Source organism: Ambystoma mexicanum, chromosome 11, assembly GCF_040938575.1.
Source record: "Ambystoma mexicanum isolate Mex_15411 chromosome 11, UKY_AmexF1_1, whole genome shotgun sequence".
In the NCBI taxonomy this organism is placed as follows: Eukaryota; Metazoa; Chordata; class Amphibia; order Caudata; family Ambystomatidae; genus Ambystoma; species Ambystoma mexicanum.
The window spans coordinates 841,663,941-841,691,541 of NC_090934.1; the positions used below are offsets into that span (position 1 = coordinate 841,663,941).

General features: G+C 43.5%; 1 protein-coding gene across 10 annotated transcripts in view; it reads left to right on the forward strand.

Moving 5' to 3' along the window:
- VWCE (von Willebrand factor C and EGF domains) overlaps positions 1–27,601 on the forward strand; it is a 520,650-nt gene that overhangs the window by 116,664 nt on the left and 376,385 nt on the right. For 9 of the 10 annotated variants that reach the window (XR_011279709.1, XR_011279708.1, XR_011279711.1 and 6 more), the window contains exon 2: positions 19,666–19,766. The exons of the other annotated variant lie outside the window; for it this stretch is intronic. Coding sequence is in view for 6 of the 9 variants with exons in the window: in XM_069623796.1 (XP_069479897.1) it covers positions 19,666–19,766 (101 nt within the window). In the remaining 3 variants the exon portion in view is untranslated. The remainder of the gene's footprint in view (positions 1–19,665; positions 19,767–27,601) is intronic. 10 annotated transcript variants of the gene reach the window in all.

Below are 27,601 nucleotides of genomic sequence, written 5' to 3' on the forward strand. Positions count from 1 at the left end.
ATTACATTGAACCCTTCTTCTGTGTCGTTGGCCAGCTGGATCAATTCCCAGCACACAATCTGCAGCCATTTGGTATTTGTTCACGCCTGGAGTTCTGGCAGTAGGAGTGAAGTGAAGAATGTTTCTGCTGAATTAAAGAGTTTGTACTGGTCAGGAATCTCTGCCAGGAAGTCTGAGGATTCGATGAAAATGTAATTTGAGGATCTTCGCTTGCGGGAAACTCTCTCCTGTAACTCATCTTCAGACAGGATGTCATATGTGGAGGGTTCTTTGGTTGCTGGCTGGGGTGCCGGTGATGTTTCAATTGCCACCTTTCCCCCTTGGACATGGCTCTCTAGGATCACCATTAAGGCTGAGTGTAGCGTTGCCATGGCACAGGTACCCCTCCATGATGGCGGGAGGTGCAGGTACGCTTGTTTGCCACACACCCAGTAAGTGTCCATTAAGGCTGCTGTTCCTTTTTTCATGTCTGGAAGTATGATTGTCTTGTTGCAGTGTTTATTGGAACTTATTCGTACTTTCCCTTCCCTGTGAAAACAAAGTTCATGCTGGATCTCTTTTTGTATCTTGATCAGTTTTTTAAGTGCTGTTACCCACGTTAGTTTGGCGATGTGTTGGGACCATGTTGCAGTGCATGTTTGTTTGACCCATTGAAAGTTCTCTTCTGTCAGTCCTCGCAAATGCTTCAAATTGACATGCGATTGTCTCTTCTAGCCATTTATTTTCCGTGAACATTGTCCCTCTGATGATAAAAATGGTTCTTTCACACATATTACTCCTTGAGGTTTGCTTGTGCAAGTTTTGCAGCATTTGTACTGTTACCGCGTGCGCCTGGAAGGTACATCGGATTCTACATAAAACTAGGTGTATTAGACACTGGGCATCCGACATGGGTGTTGCTTGGGGTATAAGAACTTTAGGTGTGCCAGAGGCATGAAGTATGAGAGAGCAAACATAACAACTCTCATTTGTTGCTTGTTTAGCTGTGACACTCATGTCCGAGTACCATTTATTGTATTGATCAGGGTGGCGGGAGTCTTCTATTTCATCTAATCCCAGGCAATGGTATGCATCATAACCCCTTCTTACAACCCCCCTTTTCCACCTTTTATTCCCCCCCTTGGCCACTGTGTAGCTTTTTAACCTTTTGGTACCGTAAAGGGAAAATGTTTGTCCACGTTTCATCATACTGCTCACTACCACTCTGCCAAGTTTGTGACACAGGATACATTTGGGTGGTTGGGACATAGGGTGTAAAGTGCATTTTATCGCCATCTGAGGTAGGTTCTTCGGTTGTGTGCACATTTAAATCTGGGGAGCCCGAAATACTAAACATAGAATAATCAATATCATACCCATTGAATACGATATCAACATCATAACCCATAGCAGCGTATGTAAAAATTGGGGTTTTGACAGTTCGGTTTTTGTGCAGAGTGGTTAAATTAGCATTCAAGGAAGCATTGTGGGTCCAAAGTACTTTAAAACCATTCCATATTAGGTTTGACCCTTCTTGTATTAAGTGTACTCCGTTCCCCCCTCCTTTATATCCCCCAATATAAAGGACACACTCCAATATAGGCAGAGGCAAAACAACATCAGAGAAAAAAAAAATGCCCACAAAATAGAGGCCACAATCATAATTCGTAATTTCTAGTACTATTACTTTCTACACTATCGCTATCTATAATTGTGGCATTGTTAGTGAGGGCCCTCCTTTCCATTATATTTCCACCTTAAGGGGCAATATAAATGGGTTAAGTACACAAAGTAATCCACATTTTTCTTTTTTCTCTTAGTACACAAAGTAATCCACGTTTTTCTTTTTTCTCTTCGTAACATATCTTTATTATATTCATTTACATCTTTATCATACACATTTTCGAAGCAAAATAATCAATAATTACTCAAATACTGAGAGAAGGGAGAGCGGTAGAGAGTTAACCTCGGAAGAAAGAGCTAGGCAGAGGGAAACAGAAAAAGAGAGCGAGAATAAAGACAGAGAGAGAGAAAACAAAGAGAGAGAGAGATTTTATATATATATATATATTTATAATCTTCTTTCACGTGTTGTCATTTTTTATTGCTTCTTTCGTTATGTTACAGCCCTATTTGTCGTTATGCCCTTTATTTCTTTTATCGAACTTTTCTTTAGGGAATAGCAACCTCTTGTCACTCTGGGGTGTGGTGCTCTCATTTGCCTTTCTTGCATGCGAAAGATGCACCCAGTACTTTATTCCCTTCACCTTAACAGCTGATGGCGTACAATAAACCACTTCATAGGGTCCATGAAATTTTGGAGAGGTCGATCTCCGCATGAAACTGCGCACGTATACGTGTTCACCAGGCCTTTGGTGGTGCTGTTGAACTGTCTTGTGTGGGTGTATTGGTATCAGTTTAGTTTTCTTGGGTAAATGGAGGTGCTACTTGTTTGCTATACTCCGCACAGCCCTTGTCAATTGGGTGAGGTATTCCTTAAACTCATTCCCTAGTACTGTGGCAGCTCTGTGCGCATCTGATGCTCTCCTTATTGGACATAGTGGGATTTGGATGCACCTTCCTGTTACTATTTCGTGCTGCCTCAAATGGTGGTTCTTACTTTGCTACGTTCTGAGTTGGAACAGTGCTAGAGGCAAGCAATATACCCAGTTTATTTGAAGGGTGTGACATAATTTAGACAATCTGCTCTTGAGGAGGCTGTTTATTTTTTCTACCATTCTGTTAGCTTGTGGGTGATGAATCGAAAAAAGTTTGTTTTACCCCTAACAATGTGGTCACTTCTTTGAAGAGGTCATTTACAAAGTGTGTGCTATTGTCTAAACAGATCACATCATATATCCCCCACCTCAGGAATATCTCTTTTACCAAAAACTTGGCCATGCACTTGGCATCGGGGTGCACACACGGTTCTGCTTCCACCCAACGTGAGAAGGGGAACACCACCACTATGAGGTACCTTGCTCCGTTACATCTTTTCCCCATATCGGCATAATCTATGTGCAGCTCTCGAAATGGTCCTGATCGGCATGGCAGTGTTCCTCGCAATGTTCTGAGTGTCATCCCTGAACTGTATGTTTGATAGGTGGTGCATTCTATTATTAATTTCATAAAATTTTCCTGCATATTGGGTATGAACCATTCTTCTTGGATGTCTGCTGCAATATGCTGTTTTGTTACTTGTGCTGGAAAGTGAAGCTGTTGGAATGCTATCTGTAATAACTCAACTGGCATCACCACTTTTCCTGTCCTTTCCTGGTGCCAAATTAAGTCTGTGGGTGATTGTTTGCACCCAAATTTCTCCCATAACTCTTGCTCATTGGTTGGGGCGCACCACTTTAACTCTATTATTTGAAGTATGGGTGTAAAACTGTACCCCTCTTCTTAGCCGTCTGGTGCTGATGTTTTTACTATACTTTCTGACGATGGCGGATGTTAAAATATGCTGCTTCTTTTGCTGCAGCGTCTGCTGCTGCGTTTCCGAGTGAGATTGCATCTGTGTTATTTGTATGTGCTTGGCACTTCACTAAGGCCACTACTGATGGTTCTGCTAATGTGTCAATAAGGTCATTCAATAGCGCTGCATGTTGTACAGGGGAGCCATCCACTCTCCTGAATCCCCTTCATCGCCATCGTGACAAGCCCAAATGTACCGTCGTTGTCACGTATGCTGAGTCAGAGTATATCGTCACTGCACACCCTTTGCAATGCTTCAATTAATGCAATTAATTCTGCTGCTTGTTCTGGGAAATGTGAGGGGAGGCGCTTCTGCACTATCACTTCGTACTCTCCCCCTTCATTTCTTACCACAGCTGCCCTTACATGCTTTTCTCCTGTTTTGCAATCGATAGACGCTGACCCATCTACAAAATATAATTCCCCTTCTTCTAGGGCATTTTCACTTGCTTTAGGGATGTCTTCTTCTTCCCCTTCATATGTAGCACAATCATGCGCTTGCATATCCTCCACTATGCAGGGCTCTGTAATGAATGTGGCCGGGCTCACAGTTTTGCATCGTACAACGTGTGTGTTTGGGCTGGATATTATTATTTCATATGCAGTTGCTCTCTGTGTGGTGAATGTGGATTTTGACCTTTCCAATATGGCAAACAGAGAGTGTTCAACAAAAAGGGTGACGGAGCAGCCCATCACTATGGTGGTGCTTTTTTCTATTGCGAAAGCGGCGGCTGCAAGGGCCTGTTTGCATTCGAAATGTCCTTGAATTACAGAATCTAAGGTGCCGCTGTAGTATGTTAATGGCTTGTGACCTAGTAATGTTTTTTGTGTGAGTACTGCTGTCATTAGTGTACCATCGCAATGTGAGAATAGGTAAAACTCCTCATCATAATGGAGTCGCTCAAACGGGTACATTTGTAATGAGATCTTTCATTTTATAGAATCGTGTAATCATATCTTGTGTCCATTTTATGGGGGTGCTGTTCTTTTGTGCTTCTTTCAGCGCTTGGAGAAGGGGGCTTGTGTACGCCGCATTGTCTAGTATCCATGCACGGCAATAATTGCATATGCCAAGGAACTTTTGCATTTCCTTGACTGTTTTAGGCATCATGGTGTGGCGTATTACTGTTGCTCTGTCTGGTATAATTCTTTTACCATCCTTTGAAATTAACTGTCCTAGGTACAATACTTCTGCTAGGCAGTAATGCAGTTTACCCTTATCCTCGTTGTACCCTTTTGCTGCCAGTAGGTTCAGTAGTGTTATTGAATCTGCTCTACATTGCTCTTCACTTTCGCTGCAGATAAGGAGATTCTCCACATACTGAATTATTGTGCTTTTTACATCAATATTGCCGAGGTCTTCATGCAAAATTCTATTAAATATGCTGGGACATTCACAGTACCCTTGAGGTAGCCTGCAATGTTCATATCTTTTTCCCCCTAAGGTGAAGGCTGTCAAGTATTGGCAACTGGGGTTGAGTGGTATTGAGAAGAAAGCATTCTTCAAATCCACAACTGTGAAACACGTGGCATTTTTTGTGATGCTGCATAAAATGGATGCAGGGTTTGGCACTAAGGAGAACTCTTTTTGTATGACATCATTAAGTGGGTGGAGATCCTGTATCATCCTCCACGCCCCGCCCCTTGCCTTTTTTATTGGATACATCACAGTATTGCATGGTGAATTTGATGACACAATTATACACTGTTGTAGTAATGCACTTATTGTCTCTTTTATTCCCTCTTCTGCTACTCAGGACAGTGGATATTGTTTTACTCTAGGTGGTACAACGCTTGGTTTTAGTTACATTTTTATAGGTGTTACACCTTGCAAGAGTCCTACATCATGGGGCCCTTTTGTCCATAACCCTGGTGCTATCTCACTCATATCTTGATCAAATATGGAAGGCGGTGCACTTACACTGGCCATGAGGGGGTTATTTATCTCTCTGTAATTGGATCATTATGTCACATGGCATGCATATTTCAATAATTATTTCCCCGTCAGTGTCGTTGTCAGTGAGCAGCTCCTCATCTGTCAAATCTCACAGCGCTATCTTTCGGTCTATGCACAATACTGTTCTCCACTCACATCCATGCATGTCCAGTCCTATCGCCACAATACGTTTTCCTGATACTTGCACCCCCTGTAGGTCAATTGAAAGGACAGTTCCAGCCACAATCTTGAGGCTTATCACAGGGCAGAAAACAAAATCAGATGGCACCCTCCATTCTTTCCAGGTGATCTCTGGTACCACTCTAGCTAGAACCTGTATCCCATAGATGAACATGTCAACATCCGTGGGCACCCCCTTACTGCAACCTTGTTTGTCATAGTACTGATCATCAGCATTGCTCGCACTGGACACACCCCTGGAGTGGAGCACACTATTCCCCTTTCTGTAAAAGAGACAGTCATATTAAGCTTTCTAAGAAGGTCCCTCCCCAGCAGATTTATGGGTGAATCTTCATGGTACAGTAGGGGTACCCGAACCATTTTCCCTCCCACTGCTATATCCAAATCTTTTGTGTAAGTAACGTTTACAACCCCTGTGTTTCCAAATTTTTCCCTGCGAGGGGAAACCGGCCTGACATAAGGCACAATTTATCTGCTCCAGGGTCCACCATAAAGATGAACTGTTTGTTTCCTATATCCGCCCCCACTAGTGGTTCCTCTTCTGCACATAGGGTAGTTGATAGGAGTGGACAAGCAAGTTCTTTCTGTGGGCTGTCCTAATCGGGGTATGTGTTTGTTCCTGGGACAGAGAAAATGCTGTCTCCAACTACTGCTATACCGTGAAACGGCACTGGTGCGCCATTGGCAGTTGTTGTGAAAATGTTGGGGTGGGTGTTCCCCAGCGTATTCTGGCGCGCTGGTTGGGGCTGCATGCCTTGCAGTTGTGCGTGGTCTGTGCTGAATATGTTGTGCTCCTTGCGGGTAGTCATTATAATTTTGCTCTTGTTGTCCGTTACCACCCATTGGCAATCGATAGGGGCTGCCTGGGTGAGGGTGGCCTTATTGTTGTTCATTTCCCATGGGAGGGGGCCCTTGATAATATCCCATAGGTCGTGCTAGACATTCCCGTGAAAAGTGTCCCCACCTCCCACAATTCCAGCAAGGTCCTTGGCCCACTCCTCACATCCCCTGTTCTCCAAACACCCTGTTTCCATGACCTCCAAATCCCCCTATCTGTCCCCTGTACCCACCTCGACCTCTTGTGGGGCGCCCCTGCCATTGGGGTCCTTCATACTGCTCCTCTCCAGCCCATTGTTCCTGTCGGTTTGCAGACCATGTTGCTGCCATCCTTGCCAGTGTACTCCCTGACCCTTCCTCTCCTTCTCCCTCTCTTTCAGTGGGTAGGGCTGCGTTAAACGCAGCGACCTTCACCAACTTATTGTGTACAAGCTTTGCCTCGTCAGCCAACCTCCTCTGTACAATTTCTTTCTCTCTTTCTTTGATCCCCCTACAATGATGTACTATAATGCTATGAATCTCAGGCCAGCCTTTGGCTTCTATCCCAGCTATTTTATCCAAGGGCTTCTGTACCTCCTTTGGGAGGCCTCTTTTGATGATAAAGTATAAAAAGGAGGTGGTCCATTTCTGATCTCCACAAGTCCTGCACCCGAAGAATGAATCGCGCAGCCTCCTCCTCCTCACCCATGGTACATTGCATTACCAAATGGAAATCGGGGGTGTCAGGGAAGGTTCTCCGCAGTGCATCCCACACTTGTGCTCGCAGGTTGTTAAAGGCTGACCCATCATGGCGGTCACAATTTATTGCTACTCCCGGGAAACCGGCCTTCATCAACACCCCGTCTGCTTGGTCTCTCACTGCAGACACTAATAAGCTTTTTACATCCCCTATGGCCAAAGGCACTCCTGCTGTGTTCTTTTCGAATGCATGTATTCACTTTCCTGCCCCTCCCGAAAGTGGGGGGAAGTACCTTCAACAAGTTATTTTTGTCCATCTGTGCCCATGGTATGTAATGGGGTCTCCCTTCTCCCTTGTGGATGAGAGGCATTTGTAGTCTTGCTTTGCCTCCTATTTTTACTTAGTTTTACTCCTTTAGCTTTGCCCAATGACATGTTTCCCAACCTACTCCTCAACCTTCCCTGCCATCTTTCCCTTACTACCCCACCCTCTGGGTCCTCTCGTAGTTGTAGATATACTCCTGCCACTGCTGCCCCCTCTTTGTACTCATCTAAATCACTCCACACCTCGTCTATTTCCCTATCTGAGTCCCCACTTCCTTGTTTCTCCCCTGGCTTCCTCCTCTTTCTGCCCTCACAATTTTTATGGGGGTGTCATTGAGATGGAAGAAAACTCTCCTGACTTCCACTCATGTTCAGGCCCTGTTGGTAAATTCCCCCGTGGTAGCGGTGAAGGTGTTGGCCCCCCCGATATGCTTGATGGTGCCTCCTCTACCCCAGGTAACATTTGTCCTCTGTCACTTAATGCTCATAATCGTGTTAATGCCATCTGTGTGGAGGCAAGCTGTCTTTCCAAATCCCCAGTGAGACGTGCCAAGGTCACTGGAGGAGCACTCGTAGGTCCGCGCAGCACTCAGGGATCATAAAGAGGCGGGGCTGTGGCTGTGGGGGTTAAAGGGGCACTTGGTTCGGGCAAATAAGATGGGTCACTGTACCCCACAGCGGGCCTAGTTAATAATGGGTATAGTCTAGTGAGGTCGTTGTCCACCGCTTTTACTACTTTTTCTTCTGTTGTTACTCCCCCCTCTGCTGTTTGGGCTGATGCCGCTTAACGTGATACCTCTTTCATTACATCATTACCAGGGGTTGCATCCACAAACATCCTCCAGAGATCTAATATTTCACGTGTATTTTGGAGCTGTTTACTTCGATACTTTGCTGGCAGGTGGGTTGTCACAAGATCTAACACTCTTTTGTCAAATTACCCTCGTTCTGGCCACACTTGGGACGACCCCTTTGCCTTTATTTCCGTGATCCATTGTTCATGGTATTTTTTGTATTTTTTCGCTATACAGGGGGAGGTGTTGACAGATATGAGCTAAAGGTGTGTCTCCCCCCATAGCTCCCCTGTTTATCTCTGTTTTTACTCGTGTGTGGGTAGTGTGTCACAAATACAATTGAACAAAAAATATGTCTGTTTACTCTGGCAATACTTCAACACTCACTGCATAATATCACAAAAAACCTTGTTACTTACACCTTCTTGCTTCTGATTGAACGACAAAGGACACACTTTCAATACTTCTTACATAGCCGACAAACTTACATATACTTTTTTAATGGACCAACAAATTCGACTTTAACAACAGTTAACATATAACATATACTTGCTCTGGTGCTAGTTATACTCCTACCCTATCCTAGTCATGCTTATCCATATTCTGTTCTCCCATTCATTCTCCTTACCCCCCTTCCATTGCCCCCTTCGGGCTTCCTTCTAAATGAGTTATAGTTACAAGAAAAAGAATTTACTAAATTTACTAATATCTCCCGACTCTACTCAATATATGAAACTCCTACGTTTTGTATTTCCACTTATTTCCTGCACTGGTCGAGGCAATGCTACACGGCGCCGCCTTCTACCCTCTTCGCAGCTAGGTTCCCATACTCTTCCCGTATTCTGTTACCTCTGTATTCAGAACCTAATGGCCATATAAAGAAAAGTCCCTAGGCCCTAAATCTGACTCCCCACTATTTTCTTATTACTATCCTTACACCAATTATATTCCCCTTCTTTGAGGTTCTCGCAACCAGTACTCACATGTCCGGGGTGATCTGAAAGCCTCCGTTCATGGTCTAACCACAATGGGGGCCGTACCCCAACCAAGCCGTGACCCGCCTTAGCGAGCAGTCGGGTATTCGCAATGCGGGGACCCTTTGGGCGCACACTGGTCAGCCGCAGAAGGTGATGGTTTTGGGGGGGGCATCCCAGATCTCGCTGCACGGCACAGGGGTTTCTCTCGGTGCACCCTCGATCACGTCCCGGGGTCACCAAGTGAAAGTACTCACTCCCCACAATACTAATAAAACTCAGAGTGAAGGACACATCCCAGTAGGGAATGAGACCACAAGAGCTGACTGCGAGTTTGTCAAAGATTTATAAGATATTCAGCACCCAGAGAACTCTGCTGCCTCGAGAGCGCTCTGGCAAACAATACAATTACAATATGTTTTAAAGGGTTACAGTGTCATCAGTGATGATTTCTATACAGTCCACAAGTTACAGTATCATTGCTTAGAAGGGAGGTGCACATATAGTTCTTTATGGGCCGGCTCCACGGGATTGGCAGATGACTTGGCGGGAGGTTGGACATCACGTGGTTCAGCTGGGCCGGTCCATGCGAGGTGAAGGTTAGGCCAGGTCGAAGAAGCGGCTGGACCTTACTAGCTAATCTATACACTTATTCTAGACATGCAATAAACAATGAGCACCAATATACCTTTGAATAAATCTTAGCAACCTGTAAATCACACACACAGAATAGTATTGTCGTACATTGGGTCATTCATAAGGTGAGGGGTACGGGGGTCTTGCCCTCTGCGATAACCTGGGGACTGGGCTGGTCTGGCAATCAGGGCAAGGTGGGGAGTGGATTGACACATGTTAGGTACACACAGGATATACCGTGACAGGGATCTGGGTTTATTGAGGGCACTCAGGGGTCGTCAGCTCAGTGGCAGCACCCTTCTGTTACATCAAAAGAATACCTTAGGAGGGCACAGGGTTACACAAGCAGTCATTTTCCAACAGCGAGGGTGAGGGGTGCAGCAGCAGGTTTGTGTAGATGGATGAGCTACAAGTCATGGTTCAGACTGGTTCACACACAGGACAGTGATCTCAGAGGACGAATGATAAGATACATAGTTCTAATTGTAACAGTTAGCTTCAGTGCATCCGTGAGAAAGGGACTTGGGCTGCGCAGAAAAGGTGGGGGTGGTTGGTGCTCGCTGTGCGCGGCGCTACTGAGTGGAGAGGAGACTTTGTAGTGCAGAGTTGCAGCCTAGTCCAAAGATGGAGTCTGGGACACACAAAATGGAGTTTGAGTGTGTCTAGCAATAGCTCCACCTCTGATTCTGCCAAGGCCTTATTCCTCCTGGCAGCAGAAGGGCGATGGAGGCTTCCCCCACTAGTGCAAGTGCAAGCGGTTTATTTTGCATAGAATGTATGGGGGGCTAATTCGCCCCTTCCTTCCTTACACTGGCTCAGCCTGATCAAATGGGGACCAAATGTATATAACAGGGGACCTCTCACTCACAAATTTGTTCAGAAGCATAAGTCAAAGCTCAAGCAAAAAGAAGCTATTCCTTGAAGCCCAATTGGAGGAGAAGTCTGCTGGTGCAATTTCTTCATGTAATCCGAAAGCTGTTGTGTTCTTCCAAGGACAAATCCAGAGAGGATCAGTTTAGGGGAACTCTCCCTGAGCTATGACGGACCATCATGCAACCTGCTGCTCTTCATCAGAAGTATCTTGGAAGCCAGTTCTGTGTGCCTGCCACCCGGAGAAAGGGTCTTCATGAATCCAGAAGAAGAGTGCCTGGACATCTCTAGTAGAAGAAGTCCATTGGTGCCATCCAAGGTCCAGAGGAGTGTTCCTGACCGCTGGAAGGCCGTTGCAGTGTATTGCCCAGAAGAGCGGGTACCTTGGCACAGTGCTGCTTGACACTCTGAACTGCAAAAGGTCCAGACTGCTGAAAAATACTTCAAGGGACAATCTTGCTGTCATCCCTGACCACTTTTTCCTGCTGGAGAAGTTCCAGGGTCGCTGAGTGCAGAGTCTGCCGATGGGTTTCCTGTCCCCAAAATCCAATGAAGAACTCCCGAGGGTCGAGACTTGGTGAGGGTCCATGGTCCACTCCAGTGGTCCAGTCCAGGTCACCAGAAGCCATCCAGAGGTCTGTGCTGCGGCTGCAGCACCAAAGAAACGAAAGGTGGAAAACCACGATATTCCAAAACCCGAAAGAAAAAGTGACCAATACACCTGTCGCAGCCAGAAGTCATCGAAGGTCCCTCTGGGTCTTACTCTCATCTGCCAAGCCTTTAAGGAGCCCACAAAGTTTCATCTTCCCAGGACTTCTATTGTCGGAGAAATCATCGACCAACGGAGAGCACCGTGAAGAGCAAAAGTACTGCACTTCAGAAATACATAGGTTCTATTTTTCTTTTTGGACTCAAAATCCCACTGGCTACTTATTCCAAGGGGGGGGGTCAATCCTCAAAGGAATCATAAAGTGAAATCGAGAAACTCTGCCACTTCACCTGCCAAGGCACCAAAGGTACTGTGACGAGGAAGAGCATCTTCTAGCCTCAGGAGTTATCCAGGGGTCCCAGCTTTGTCTTGGATCCTGTTCTCCTGTGGCCTCTTAGGTACTTTTAGGGTGGTAGAACCTTTAAGATGAAATTAGAGGGTTATTGAAAATATATGGACTGGGCTGTAAAAGACAAGATAAGTTCCGCCCTAACTTTTCCTTTACAGGTTGCGCATGTGTGAAGATCCTCACACAGAATTGTGCATCTAGTCTAAAGAAAGCATTTCGCCACTGGTCATAACTACCCTGCTTTTCCTCCCAAATCTATGCTGTTACACCTCACTTAAGAATTCACATGCCTATTTAAAACTGTCTCCAGTTAGTGCATTTATCACTGAATTTAAGTATTGTGTGGTACCACATAGCGTGTCTATATTTACTATTCTTTGAATAGAACTGCCTGAGTACAAAGTGTTATTATTTATGTGTACATATTGTTAGCAAACTTATTTTATATGAAGAAGCTGTGTTGTCACCTAACATAGTGTGTGGACATTCCTTTGTGAGGGTGTTGGGGAAACACTGTACTTAAGAACCTGCCTGCATCACCTCCTGAGAGCTTCAGCCTGGCTGCTCACTAAACGTTACCCAATTGATAGCCTTGGCTGAGGTGCCGTGTGCCTCTGTCACAACCATATAGAGGGCAGAAGTACAGATACGCCCTTCAGCCTTTACACAAGCAATTTAGTAGACATCATGTATATAAATTGATATTTAAAAGGGAGCTTTATTGTGGTACTTTAATTGTCTTGGAAGCAATCATAGTTTTACTACGTTACTGGAGCTTTGTGGAGTCCTTCAGTTGGAAATGTGCATCACAGTGCCACTTGCCTAAACATTCACACATTTAAAAGGCACTTGAAACATAATAAATATTTTACACATGTAATTGCAAGGTCTTTGTTGATGCTGGGACATTATTTATCATCTGCATTTTGTCCTGCTCAGGAAGCTCTGAAGGTGAACAGGTCCCTTCAGCAAGGGCCCAGAATTAGGGTGGATGGGAGGCTGCAACCATTTATTAATCTGCTGCCCTCTATCGGGGCATTGCTTGAAATAAAGACAAGTATGAAGGATATGCCTCCAAGGAAGCCAGTTGGATAAGCTGGCTGGACACTTTTTATTAGCTACAGAGCCCTCCTGACACCTCTCACAGAGGCATCTGCTGGCAAAAAGTCCTTTATTGCTCCAAAATATTTCAAATCTCTCCACAGTGAAGCCTGTATGTGGACAAGCTGCCCTGCCTCTGTGGGCAGTACACTATTGACCAAAGACAATTCAAACAAGAGTTTGGAGAATGACCATTTCTGAGTTAGCCTGGCATTTACGAAAAAGCAGTAGGTACTGGAATCTGTAGGTGGTAGCAGCCTACTGTTTATATCTGTAGTGTTGGCAAGTATGGATTCCATGCAGTGATTTGTCAGAGAGCGAGCAAAACACTAACTAGAGGTTTCATGCGAGAGCCCTACCTACTTTATTTTCATCCTCCAGTCTGGCCGCTGCAGCCTGAGATCTAGCTTTCATTCTGAAAGAGTTTTTATAATTGTCTGGGTGCAAAACAATGAGATCCAGCATACATTTCATAACACGATTCCCCATGCAGCTCTCTGCTGCTCCCCAGCTATGTTTGCGCTCTAAACAATAAAATAAAATCACATAAAAATACAGCTAACTGTGCTCGATCCTCCTGAACTAATAGACCGTCTCCACCTCGAGACCTCAATTGAAAGAAATTGGATCAGAATCTGGGAAACTTATAAGCTTCTTGCCACCGTACTGCTAGTCCACTCAGCAGCAATAATTCAAATCATGCCATGTGTCAAGTAGGTTGTGTAAATGTTTTTTTAAAGCAACCATTGATATTGTAGGAGTGGGCCACTAATCACCTTAACCCAAGGCAGGCCCACCACTTAAGAAGCGAGTGCACTGTTGTACATAAAGCAAGTTTATTGTACAATCATCCAGGGAGCAGCTAGATGACCCTGTCGAGCCAAACTAACCCAAGTCTCACCGAACCACATAAGCTGACACATTATATACATGTTTGCAACAGTTAAAACACTCCCATATATTTTATTGCAATCCATCCCCAACATGAAAAACTTCACACCGCTCTTTTCGATATGCAGGGGTGGCAGAATGACAGATTGAGGTGAAACAGATTGAAATCTTACAAATTTTGCTTCCGGGCTGACGGAACGGAATTTCCCAATTTGGTCCAGCCCTGTGGGGAACAGTTACAAAATATAATGTTCAAAGCCAATTCAATCTTAATGCAACATTTCGGCTAACTCATGGCACACTAACATTTTCCTAGATTACAATTAATCATGCACTCATAGATACAGCTATATAATGTTCCACAGCTATGCTGTCTGTTCTTCTGCCTATCCATAGGGATAACCTGTTCAAGTGCACTGAGAGTTGGTCGCACATCCTCATGTCTTCTTTTAACCATTTAATCAACTTCGGAATGTGATACTATTTATGCATTAACCACATTGTAGACCATGAAAGCTTTAAAGGGAAGAGTATGTTCAGGGGTTGACTCGGATGGAAAAGTTAGTTTCCCTATGAAGAATTCAACAGCTGCAGTGCATCCTTTTTACTACATACTCCCTCCACTTGCCTAAAGGTGTCACAAACCCTGTGTTGTGGAGGAAAAGGGGGTTCAGCGCCAGCAAGTATCACATAACTGGAGGCTCCCGTGGCACTTAAGGGATCTTCAGTGCCGACGTCACCACCAGGAACTTGAAACGGAGCACTGACGCGCTGATCACTGATTCTCAATGGCTTCAGTGTTGTCTAGCTGCTAACAGCTTATTTGTTTTCCTCACATGTCCACTTCTGGTCCTCACTCCACCTGTTGCCGCTCTCTCAAACCCTGCTACCCCCTCTGGAATCTGGTTTTCTTGGATTGTGTATTAGGACTGCTTTGGATTACAGACTCTGACCCTGTTGCATACCTTATGGACTGATTGATTGTTTGGACTGCCTTGTGATCACGGATTGCTTTTGGACTGCTTATGGATCAAAGACACTGGTCCTATTGCATTCATCATGAATTTTGACCTGGATTGTTGTTTGGATTGCTGGTTGTTTTTGGCACTCGGCTCAAATGTGTGGCTGGTCACTGCACAGTGGCTGCTTTTCTGCATAGTTTGTCATCGCTATTTTTAGGTGTGCCAGGCTGGTGCACCATCCTGCAGTTAATATGTATAGAGGGGTGCACATCACAGGTAACCTATGCTGGTCTCCGGTTTATGAACCATTGCTGTCTCTTCCTTGCAGCCATGCAGAGATACCTCCCAACCTTTCAACTAAATCTGGGGTGTAGCGAGTAGGTTCTGCCTACTGCACCTAGAGTTTGGGAGAAAGGTCTTACCCTCTCGATGGAATTTGTCTTGTTACCAGACCCCCACCAGGTCTGACATAAAGCTGTTAGTTTGTCCATTGGTAGCCTTTACGGCTCTTTCATCATGTCTAGCTTTATTCTTATAAAATGAAAAACACAGGTGCTCCCTTCACACCTGTCATGCGCTAAAAGCACTACCAGCTTTCAAGCAATCCAAATGTTTACTTCATCCTAGACCAGGCCTATTTGCCAGCTGTTCTCACTAATATGAAATAGCCCTGTAACGTATGACCCTTGCCCGGCCACTTTCAATTTTGCAATGCCATTCCAACACGCTATTATAAATGCTCAACCTCTACAGAGAAACTATAACAATAACATTGGATACAGTGGTTATAACAGTATGTTATTTTGCTAGTGAAGCCCACTACTGGGCAGCTCGCTGGATGAACTGGAAACAACCTGAATGCTAATTTGATATCTGCTTTACCAAGCACTACCCAAGGTCCCTACCATCTTACTTTGAGCACTGCCAATTCAAAAGATCCCTATGACACTGTACAGACCTACCTAAATGGTGATATGCTGAGTTCCCTTCTGGGCAGGACAAATGGTCTTCAGTCTATAGTCATCCACCTCCTTCTTTAGCAAGAAAACCAATGGGGATAACTAATATTAGTTTAAGGTGGCTTGTAGAAATGCCCTTATAGGCTGCCTGGTTCACATTTCCTTCCTCATCTTATATGTTAGGACCACAGTAAATCCCCTTGCTGATTTTAAAACCTTTGCTCGAGAAGCAGCCCTGGGCCCTGTATGTGATATCACAAAACATTTAGGAACTCCTCCAAGATTAATACATTTTCTGCTTTGTTCAGATAGTGTGTCAAAATGTTAACCCGCTTCATGAGCCATATGGGTTTGGCAGGGATTGTCTCATCACTTCCTGCCCTGCTGTCTGTGATAGAGTGGCATCACTAAATCATTCATGTCAATGTATCTCAATGGTTGTCTTTATTTTTCACGAGAAGAGTTTTCTCTCATGTAGATGCTCCTTCATTTTCAGGCTGTAGGCTAGACATTCTTGTTCACTCACAGGCTGATCTTCTACTTCTTGTTCAGCGATGCAAGGTTATCTTAGTTTCTAAGTATTTCCACAGCATCTCTCAGCAGCTGGTCCATTTTCCAAGTTGAGAGGTGAAAATAGTTTCATGAAATAGGCCTGAGTGAAAGGGTGCAGTGCGCACCATTATGGACGTCTGTGGGGCACCTATCCCAAGAAATCTTTGAAAGTAATGTGTTCAAATTGTGCATTTGACAGTACAAATGTCAGAAAGAAATGGGTAACAAAAGACATACAATTTACCATCGAAATTATAGGGGAACACATGGACATCTCCAATAGATGCCAGGGCACCAACAGTACACAGTAGCAAATTGGAATGTATGTTCTTGCAAACTTCCAAAGAAAACCTTCAGGCCTCTCTCAACAATATATGCCAACATTGCTCTGCAAAACACATTTTCACATTGTGAGTCACTAACAGTATATACCAGCCTTAATTGCATTATGTTTTGCCCAATGTATGCCAGTATTGCCACTGTATACACATCTTTTATACTGGCTATGACCAATAAATGCCAGCATGCCACTGCTTAAAACACTTTTCCATCCTAACTGTGTCAGAGAGATGCTAGAATGGCACTCCATGAACACAGTTTCGTGCTTGCTGCCCTGTTGCAAGGGAGTGAAAGTATGACCACTCTAGGTACACATTTACATGCTGGCTCTACCCAATATATGCCAATATTTGCACTTTAAGAACACATTGTCATGCTTTCTGGGCCCAAAATATCAATTATTGCTACTGTAAGCAACCATTTTCATGCTGGCTGTGACCAATAGTTTCAAGTATTGCCGCTGTAAAAGACATTGGGGGTCATTACTAGGTTGGTGGTAGAAGTGCTGGTAAATACTGGCATGGCTGCCGCCGGAGTCATGAGTTTTCCGGTGCCCGGGAATGGGCAATTACCAGGGCATTACAGCCCCGGGGAATCTCTAATTGCTCATTCCCGAGCACGGGAAAATATTACCCCCCATTCCCATTTGAGTCCCATTGGACTCAATGGGAATGTGGAGGACGGATGCACCGGCATCATTCATGAAGTGTGCCGGTGCATCCGTCAAGGTCTGCGAGCAGGTGCCGTTCTGCTCGCCAGGTCAGACCTGGTGGGCTGAAAGGCATCCGCTCGCAGAACTTGTAGTTTGCCAGTCCAGAAACAACAGTACTGGCAAGCTTACTGGTACCTTTGTTTCCGGACCGGCAAACACATAATGAGGCCCATCCTCATGATAATTTAGCCCAACATACACCAGTATATCCACAGTAAGCACACATGTATGAACTAAAGTGGACCACCAACATAGCATGTCTACATAACTAACACATTTTTATGTGTAGTACACTCCAATGAAATAAAACAACCAGCGAAGACTATAAATTAACAAAGCTACATTTTGATTTTATTTGTTATCCCTGTAGATGCAAGGGATGCACAAATGCCTGCCCACCTCTAAAAAACATAGGCCACGTAGGCAGCCAATTAACCAACCCACTAACAACTTCACCCTCTCCATACACCTCTCAAATTCTAACCAATCACAACCACAAACTTCCAACACAACAATAGCACAAACTTCACTACACTGCAACAACAAAACAAAGCACACATAGACCCGCACAACAGCACACAACGTCTTCCGACAGTATAACACCCCAAACCCAGCCAACGGAATTCCAGTCTGAGGCCGCCAACAGCACATCACTGCTCTCTTGTACTTCTCCAGCTAATCCCCACTAACTCCCCCCCCCCCACCGCTCTCTTTTTTTCAGAACCACCAGAGCTCCAGGGAACCACTCCGGTGGTGATAGTGCGCGGTACAAATATCCTTTAACATTAACATTAACATTAGGTGCAAACAGATTACAAGAAGGCAATTAACTACAGAACCTCTTCAAACATTTATTTTTAAAGATTTTCGTTTTGACCTAGGCAACATTTTAAGAAACTAGAACATGCATCAAAACAAAAGTTCTAAATGAGCACAAGAATCAATCTATAACTCAGATGAATAAACATGCAGGCCCTGAAGGTTCTGAAGAAGCTCCAAAGCGGTGAGAGAGACTAATTACCTCTCATTATTTCTACAATAATCACCTATTAAAACCGTTTTTCTCCACATTAATTCTAGGTTTCTTTTTATAAAAACAATTAATTTAGTTGTGGACAAGTTAATTCAGCAATCTCTTTTCCTGTGCATGTTCCTCAAGTTATAAATTGCTATACATTTATTTCAAATTATATGGCATGGACGGGTGCCAGATGTCATTTTGGAGCTAGCAGCCTATGAAATACTCTGTGTGATCTTTCAATGAGCCCATTATTTGTTTGACAAAAAAACACATTTTATGCTGGCTATGCCTAATGTTTGCTAATATGCCACTGTAGGAACTTTTCTTTCTTGAAGCTCATGGATAATTGCAGAATGTGTGTTCTACTGTAAACAAATATTCTATTCTAATCTCAATCCGTTCCCTCAGAGAGTCATAGGCAACCATCCTGTCAATTTTCATTTGAAGTGAATAGATAAACAGTTCCTTCTTCAAGAGTAGAGGATACAATAATCATCCAGGAAGGAAAACTACATGAGTATTAAGAACATATTTTCTAGTAGGATTGGTTCCAGTGTTTTCCTGGGAAATGGTATGTAGAATTCTCATTAAGGGAGAAAATAACAAGTACATCCTTATGAAAGTCTTTCTCTGAAGGCAGAGTCGTCACTCCTAGAAAGAGAGGAAAAACAATGGTTCTCCAAAATGCAGACCAGGTTTTTGTTTTAATAAAGGAATGTAGTCTTATTGAGAGGGGGATGACAAATGACGCTCCCTGAATTTAGAAAATATCTTGTTTATAGAGACCGTTAGATGTCCATAGTTTCAAATCCACAAAAGAAAGAAAGAATGTCCCTTCAATGAGGGAAACTATCTCAGTGCAGATGAGTGAGATTTCAGTGTAACTTCAATAACTTTACATTTTAGTCCTTTACTACTAATTTCGGTGACTCCATACATAATAGACATGTGACACCTTTGCCCTGATCACGATGCTGACATGTAAAAAGCTGTTATTTAAATCCCTCTCTGGCAGGTGTATAAACATATGCTTTGGATGAAAACATTGGACTGACTTCACTGACTCCCAGAAATATGTGAAATCTCTTTTCTAAAATGAAAGCGTTAATGCCGCTGAGTTATTGATGAGTAGTTATTACCTAGAAGTTGGTGCCATGCTTTTTGCTCTTTAAATCCATTAAATGAACTTAACTTTTTTTTTTTTTTTTACACAAAAAAACAAAGGTTTGTAAGATAAGGCGTATGCTTCAGAGTCACTTTAGAAAATATTTAAGAAAGGTGTACATTTTGCTTATGAAATGATACTATTGCACAGTATGCTTATTTCTCCTGCAACGATGGATCTCTTTTATACTTTTTTTTTCCAGGCACCGGATGGGACCCCACATGTGTCATTCCCCTATTGGAGCGGGAAGCGGATGCTGCCCTGGATGGGCTCCTTCTCCCAGTACTGGCCAGTGTGTTCTACGTGAGTATTTACTCTATGGAGTGGGTGGTAGAATTCAGCCACCTTCTGCATGGAAACAGACAGGGTATTGAGACACTCTCTTAACCCACTCATAGCAAGTTGCTTTCCCTCCTATAGCGGCTTCAGAGTAGAACACATTCTAAATGCCCTCTTTCACTGTTGGGTCTGTGAGGGGCGAGTGGGGAGGCTGATACTTGAGCAGGGAACCTGAGTTCTGCATCAGTAAGATGATACCAAATCAGTGTTTCAAGGGCAGTTTGTAAAGGGCACCGCCCCCACCCATTGGTACATTGGATTCACCTGAATGGATATCGCTGCTATGGGGAAGAAGCGATTCAGAGACAGGACTGGATGGGATTACTATGTGGATTATATCAAAACAACTGACCCTTTCCGGAATTAAAATTGGCAATATAAATGAATGATTCGCACACCTGGAATAACATGAATTATTAAATGTTTTCACAGCTTTGAAAGACAATGGTTGCTAGGCACCAGGAGAAAAGTACAAAACCTATGTGCAAAGCTCTTCCGATGTAATTTATTGAAGGGCTGGGTTTTGGTCACTTGACATTAATTATTGGAGGGGCACAAAGGGGCCAAAATAATTATGCCCAATGGAGCTTGTAAATGTGGGTGGTGGCAGTAAGTGGTGTGTTCTCCCTGAGCTGCTGCTGAAAGAAGGGGCTGGGTAGCTGAAGCCAGAGCTGGTCCCTGATGATAATGCAGAAACAGGGTAGCAACAATCGGCAGGCAGAGCATGACACGCAGCGGCTCATGATTCACATCATACCCCATTTGGGAGAGCCTATTCTCCATCCCACAAGGTGGGCAAAATGCTTGCCTGAGGCTTTGGTAGGTTTTGCAGTAAAGAATGGTGCTACACCTGACACAAGAATCTGTACAGAGTTTGTTCTCTGTGCAATATGGCAAAATAACCTACTATCCCTGAGCACCTGACAGATTTACATGTTTGTTGGCCAACCTCCTACAACATCTCGGTACCAATTATTATTAACCTTGTATACATGATATTAGGATTGTACGTCCTCAAATCTCCCTCACAGTTATATCAGCAAAAAGCCATAATTTACGTGTGCGATATGGTTCCACTTTATACTTTATAAATGGAAGCTCACGAAGTATGCTCTCAGATATTTCTCTTGCCTTTATGCATATCGTATCTCATCTGGTGATAATAAATGAGCATTACAAATAGCATAGTCAAACAATGTTAATAATTAACTTGGCTTAACCAGTATCCTAGTGCCCCTGTTTACTTCTAGGGATTGTGGCGGATCGAAGGGCGAAGACTCTCGGAGGATATTTGCAAGGTGTATTTATTAAATAATAATATGAAAGCCTAACTATCCCTATGGCTGTGGGGTATTCCCTACCTGAATTAATAACGAAGGTGCCCGTCAGTCCTCTGTGAATGTCTAAAAGGAATATGTCTGCTGTCCAAAATATAATACTAAATGGCCCTTCCACTAACTTAACAAACTAAGGTCAGGACAATGACTCCCTTCGGTTGATTGGTGCTTCATGCACGTGTCGTCTTAGTCTTTAGGTTTCTTGTTAATATGCAATTGTCAGATAGCCTTTCATGACTTTTCTTAAAGGATGTGTAGCAAACTAATGATATTCTGGACTGCACTTTCCTCTTTAGAAAGGACTTTCCTTGACTCTTGTCGAATCATTGGATCAATCTCAATGGGATTTGCATAAACTGGCGAAGTATATTTTCCCGGATTTTTATGGTTTCCTGGAGACTTATAATTCAGTCCTTCCTGACCTGTTTTGTCTTGTAGTTTATTTATCACAGAGGCTTTCAGTTTATCATATTCTTTCTCTCTTATGTTGCTCTCTTTAACTCTTGCCCGGGGTTCTCTTTACCAGGGTAGTGGTATCTTCGTCTTATTAGTACCCGGCAGGGGGGGGGGTGGCCTTCCAGCCAATGAGGAGGCTCAGAATGTGGGCGTTACCAGATGTAAATCGCGCCGCGCTGAGCCTCCTCAGGGCTGGCGGCAGCCATCTCCCCTCGCCGGAGAATATTCCCAGGAACCTCTACATTTCTGATTCCAAACGAAGCCTTCGCTGGCTCTCAGTCTCCCAAAGAGTCTCCCTCAAAGCACTCGCTCTCACACACAAAAGCCTCGCCAATCAAGCCCCCAGCTTCTTAGCCAGTAGATCCGCACTACACACCACTGCGAGACCTCTCAGAAGTGCTCAAACCAACTGTCTCTCTGTCCCACGCTTTAACTTGCAAAGATCTGGTGGACGCAGCTTCCCAGTCCTAGCAGCCACGCTGTGGAATTCGCCACCTAATCCACTAAGAGCAGAAACTTCGTTCCCGGCCTTCAAGCGCAAGGCTTCAGCCTGGTTGTCTGCCCAGGACTTGCTATGACTCCTAGCTCACAACGTCTAGGGTCTCTACAACCGTGTCACTGATCACTGGCATTACCTGCTCTTTCCCATTATATATTTCTTGTATAAATGGCCTATTTATGTATATCTCATTCAAATGCCTTATTTTACCATGCCTGTAATTACATGTTGTATAATTTGTATATATGTATAATCTATACTAATGCTTTATTTATACCATGCCTGTAACCTAACTGTAACTAAATAATGCGCCCGGTTGCCCTTGAGCCTGGTAGCTATATAAATAAATAAAATACAAATAGTAAGTCTTTCCCTACCCCATCACCCATCCACAGAATTCCCTCCCCACCCATCCACTCCCAATTACCTTCTTTTCGGTCCATTTCAGGAGCTGACTTGCTGGGAACACTTCTGTCCGCAGCACGTCCTCTTCCCGATCTGCGACAGGCCATCATGGAAAGGAAGAAGGGACTACATGTAGTCCCTTCACTCCTTTCCATGGTGGCCATTCTTTTTGTTGACTTTATTCCTATGTTTTGAATGGCCGCCATGGAAAGGGAGAAGGGACTACATTAATTAAGCAATAAGCCCCTCGCAGGGGGGGCATTACCACTTCAGGTAATGCCCCGGGGCATTCGTTGTAACTATGGGCCCCAGGGCATTACCTGAAGTGGTAATGCACCCCTGTTTGGGGCTTATTGCCTAATTAATCTCCCTCTCAGGGATGTCTATTATTTGCTTTCTTTCATTAAGACAGTTCACTCCCGTTACTGTTGGTTCCCAGCTTTTCACACTTCCACTAAGGCGAGTTTCTACTGGTACTCCAATTCTGTTGATCTCCCTCTCAGGGGCATCCATTATTCTTTATCTTAAATTAAGGCAGCAGTTCAAGTTCATCAAGTTTACTGCCAATCCTTTCTCACTTCTACTGAGATGAGTTTCTCCTATTATTCAAATTCAATTGATCTCCATCTCAAGTACGTTTATTATTGTATTTCTTTCATTAAGTCAGTTCAAGTTGCTTAACTTTTCTTCCAAGCTTTCTCATTTCTACTGAGACAAATTTCTCCTAGTATTCCAATTCTATTGATTGCTCTCCCAGGGACATTTATTATTCTCTTTCTTTCATTAAGGCAGTTTAAGTTTGTTAACTTTAGTTCCCAGCTTTTATAGCTTCTCTTTGGATGAGTTTCTAGGAACATATAATTAGCCCCTTTTGGTCTCCTGTTCCTCTTGGGTTCCCCGTTACCTTCCGTAGTGTTTGGGAATGTCTGCAGGATTCTTACTGGCCTCAGATTTTCTCCTATTCTCTGTCTCACATTTTGCTTGTTTTGTCCGTTGTCATCGCTATACGACTCTCGCTCTCTCTCTCTTGGTATCTCGACGGGGAGCCGTGCTGTTTGCTCTGGCTTCCCCAGGGTGGTGTTTGCATTGTTGCACAGGAAGCTTGCCCACCACAACGAACTTGTGGTCACGCCTCTACCAAATCTCTGACTCCAGTCATCTCTGCTTTCCGTCTTTTCCACAAGGCAGCTTCCAGCATTTACTTTGCTGGTCCCAGGTAACTAGGGATTTTTCGGGCTCCATGTTCCCCTGTGGCTCTGCCTTCTGCTGGTGTTACGCTATCAGGGGACCACCCCAGCTTTAGTATGCGCTCCTCTCTCCTTCTTCTCTCATTTGATGCACACTCCTCCTTTAACCTACTCGTCACAGTGGATTGCTGATTTCCATTTAAAGTGACAACCTCTCTTTCTTCCTGATGATAGCACATTTTAACTTTCTCTTCAGTCAAGTCTCTGTACTTGGAAGTATTTAATATGTTATATAGTCCCATGTGTGCCATTAATTGAATTGACTTAGGGAGTTCCTCACAAGAACGGGAGTCCTTATCTCCTAAGGGGGAGTCTCTGGTCCTGGTCAGGTCCCACTTGCCTTGACCCCTAGGGAGGGTGTTGCGGAACAGGCTCACCTCACTAGCCTCACAGGGAGTGGGGGGATCCCCCTTAGGGAGAAAGGACACATTCCCTCAATGTATCACAGGATATAAAACCTACAGCTAGTCATCTCAAAGAGGTCACAGCAAAACTAAGGATATCCCCACAGTAGTGCTGCCAGGCATGGCAAACCACTAGTCATGTGATGTTATTTCAGCCATTGTAATCTCATTATATGGACGGGCTCGAACCCTATGAAAAGCTCATCAATATCAAATGATACTAAAGAAAATTATCTAAAAACAAGCCTTTGATATAGCCTTTGATATAAATACAGGTATAACAGTAGCACTCGACCTGTTGTATTACTCTCTCCCATCCACTAATGCATGCATGGGTCCACTTACCCTGGTCAGAAGACTTATAAGGGATAACATGTTTTTTGCAATTGTGCTTTGATCAAAACTTGTACTAGGCTTCAGCTCAGTGTGTTACCAAACAGTAGAGGAGCGCTAACCTGACAAAATACAACGTTGCCACTCTGCATTTCAAGTAAATGGAAAAAAGGAAAGGTTAAAAAACAATAATAATTCTAACTCCAAAACAATTTGGGATTAAGACCTGAATTACAATTCAAATATTGCACATTGCCATTCAGAACCAGGGATCAGATGTTATATTGCCCTGAACCTTCTCTAAGAATAGGTGCAGCTCTCATCTCCCCCAAGTCAGTCTAGCAGATCTGCTCATCACTGGATGGATATTCTGCCCCACAGGGGTCCAGGAACTTCAGTGTGCTTTATCCCGCTGTTAATCCCATGTTAACTGTTTAATTTACATCAAATGCTGACATACCTTTTCTGCAATATAATAGTGCATAGTGCAATCCAATGTGCACAGTATTACAGTTCATAAGGCGTGGTTCAGTGTCTTTTGTCATAGTTTAGACCTTCTCTCTTCTAATGCACTAAAACCCATAAGCAGATCTTTTATGTATTCAATACTTACAACGGGCAATGATTATCTCTGAGACAATGAGCCTCATTGCGAGGTCGGCTGTAACCCGCCGGTGCGACCGGCAGGTTGCCGCCGACCTCGTAACACCGTTTCCTGCACCTAACTTCCCGGCACCCTTGTTTCCGGACCGCTACACTCACAATGAGGCCCAATGTGTCATTTTGCAGCTACAAGTATTTACTTCATCTCAAGGATATGTTCTCTCAGAACTATTAACAAGATCTCTCTAAAGCAATGTCAAAACACTCAGTGTTGGTAGTCAGATTATGTTTTGTACTTACTGTAATGTAAACATTATTTCCAACAATTAATTGTGACGTCAACGTGTTGCCAAATATTGAGCAGTGAACAACAAATTGCAATTTCATAAAATGAACACGTTCAAATTGTACCTCTGAATGATTTGTGTGTTCAAGAATAACATAGCATTTTGGCACAAACCCCGATGAAGTGTTGATATGAATACTGTTGGCAAAGACACGGCCCTTCTATGCCGGGCCTCTGATTCATTAGATTCATGCAAGTAAACATACTAACAATGGAAAAGCAAAAAGAATCCTTAGGACTCCTGCATGTGTGAAAAGCTATATGTTACACTATACAACAGAGCAAGCCATGAAGCCTGTCTGTTACAGAAAATTAAACCGCACATTCAAACATGTGTGTGTGTGTGTGTGTGTGTAACATATGTTGAATGCGATAGTAGAAAACTGTTCATATACATTCCTTTAATATTGATGGCAAGTGCTTTTCCAGTGCTCCTTTGATTACTTATCGGCCTTTTCAATTACTGTGATTCGTTCTTTCTCCTCCCATTACTTACACCATGAGTTTTAGCCTCCCCTTTAAAGACCCAACACAAAAGAAACAAATGTCACTCAAAATGGCCGCTCTAGTTCAACCCTCATTCCCTCATAGGCCAAGAGGTTGACCATTTTACTCCATCCTCCGAGCTAGAAGAACCAGCTTTCTGGTTCGGTTGTGTTATCCCAATTTTTACAAAAAGGGAATTACGTTTCTTAATGAAGGAAGAACGGTTGTGAAATGCATCACCCTGGATATCTCCTAAAGAAGATTTAATTCCTCCCCCCCTACTAATGGGGTGGGAAAGAACAAGGGTAAAGTAATCTCCTGCTCAGAAAGAAAGGTGGACTGATGGATACGAGAACCCCAGTGTAAACCCGAGTATCAGGTACAGTAATCAATTGAAAATACGATACTCCAGGGCAAATCTACTGAATCTATATAATCCATATTTGTGTGCAATCAAAGTCACAATAGTAATCAATGTGATAGATGCAAAAGCAAAGAAGTTTAAGAACACTGTGGTGTAACAAATGACATCAAAATGTATTGGAAATATGAAATATAGTTCATCAAACAGTTAAGTCCATAGCAAATTCATCAAACTTCAAAATAATACAGATTTCATTTCAGGAGAAAACACCAGTGTGAAATCAGAAAATAGCCCATCACTAATCATTGGTTTATCCAATTGTCAAACATAGTTGGTATATAGCTTAGATACATAATCTGCCAGTATAGAGTTGGAGGCTAGACAATTCAGCAGGGAACCACAGGACTATTTTCGGCACTCACCAACATATATGGCCACCTTCAGATCTTTGGTCATGGGTTTTCCTGTCCTGTTTTAAATATTCTTCTGTGCCTTTGGTGTTTTATTTCTATTTATGCTTGATAATAAATGTGTCCCACGGGTCGGACTTCATTGTTGTCTATATTGTCTCCCTTTTTACGTGGATATGTTTTTGTCAACCTGATGTCATTTCTTACACCACAGTGTGCTTAGACCTTTTAGCTTGTTTGGCCTATTACATTGACTACTATGGTGAATTTGATTGCACAGAAAATATGAATGATATCAATTGAGTAGAATTGTCCTTCATTATCATAATGTAGAGACAGCCTTGGCTAAGAGTCCTGGGCCCAGACAGAGAACCATTCTTTAATGGAAAACTCTAAGATAAGTGCATACAAAACTATCCTGGCACCCAAAAGTGCTTAAATCTTATAATGGAAACTAATGAAAAAGACTTAAAGGTGAGAAGTCCAACAGATGCATTTTCCAGGGTTTTTAAATAGAGCGTCCAGGAGCAAGGGAAGGACCAGTGGCAGTGGCCAACTTAAGGCAAAGGCACTTTATTCAAGAATGTTCTGGGGGGAGGAGGCAGGGCAGCTGCTGATGTGGAGCTTCTGTACGATCGTCGGTGTGACAAGAGTGCATTTTAGGGGAACAAATTTCAATCTCTTTGTGTTTAAGTTTCTTTTTCTAATTACTAGTAGGATTGAGGTTAGATGGCCTGATCCTTTGGATTTAAACCACTTTACATCCTTTCGATGTTTTGATGCAAATAAAATCATGTATAACTGGTAAGCATGTGCAAACCAGTTCAGGGATACATTGAACCACTCAAATGGTTTGCCAAACAAAAAGTGACCCAGTAAATTTCACAGGTCACTGAACTTTAAAATGAT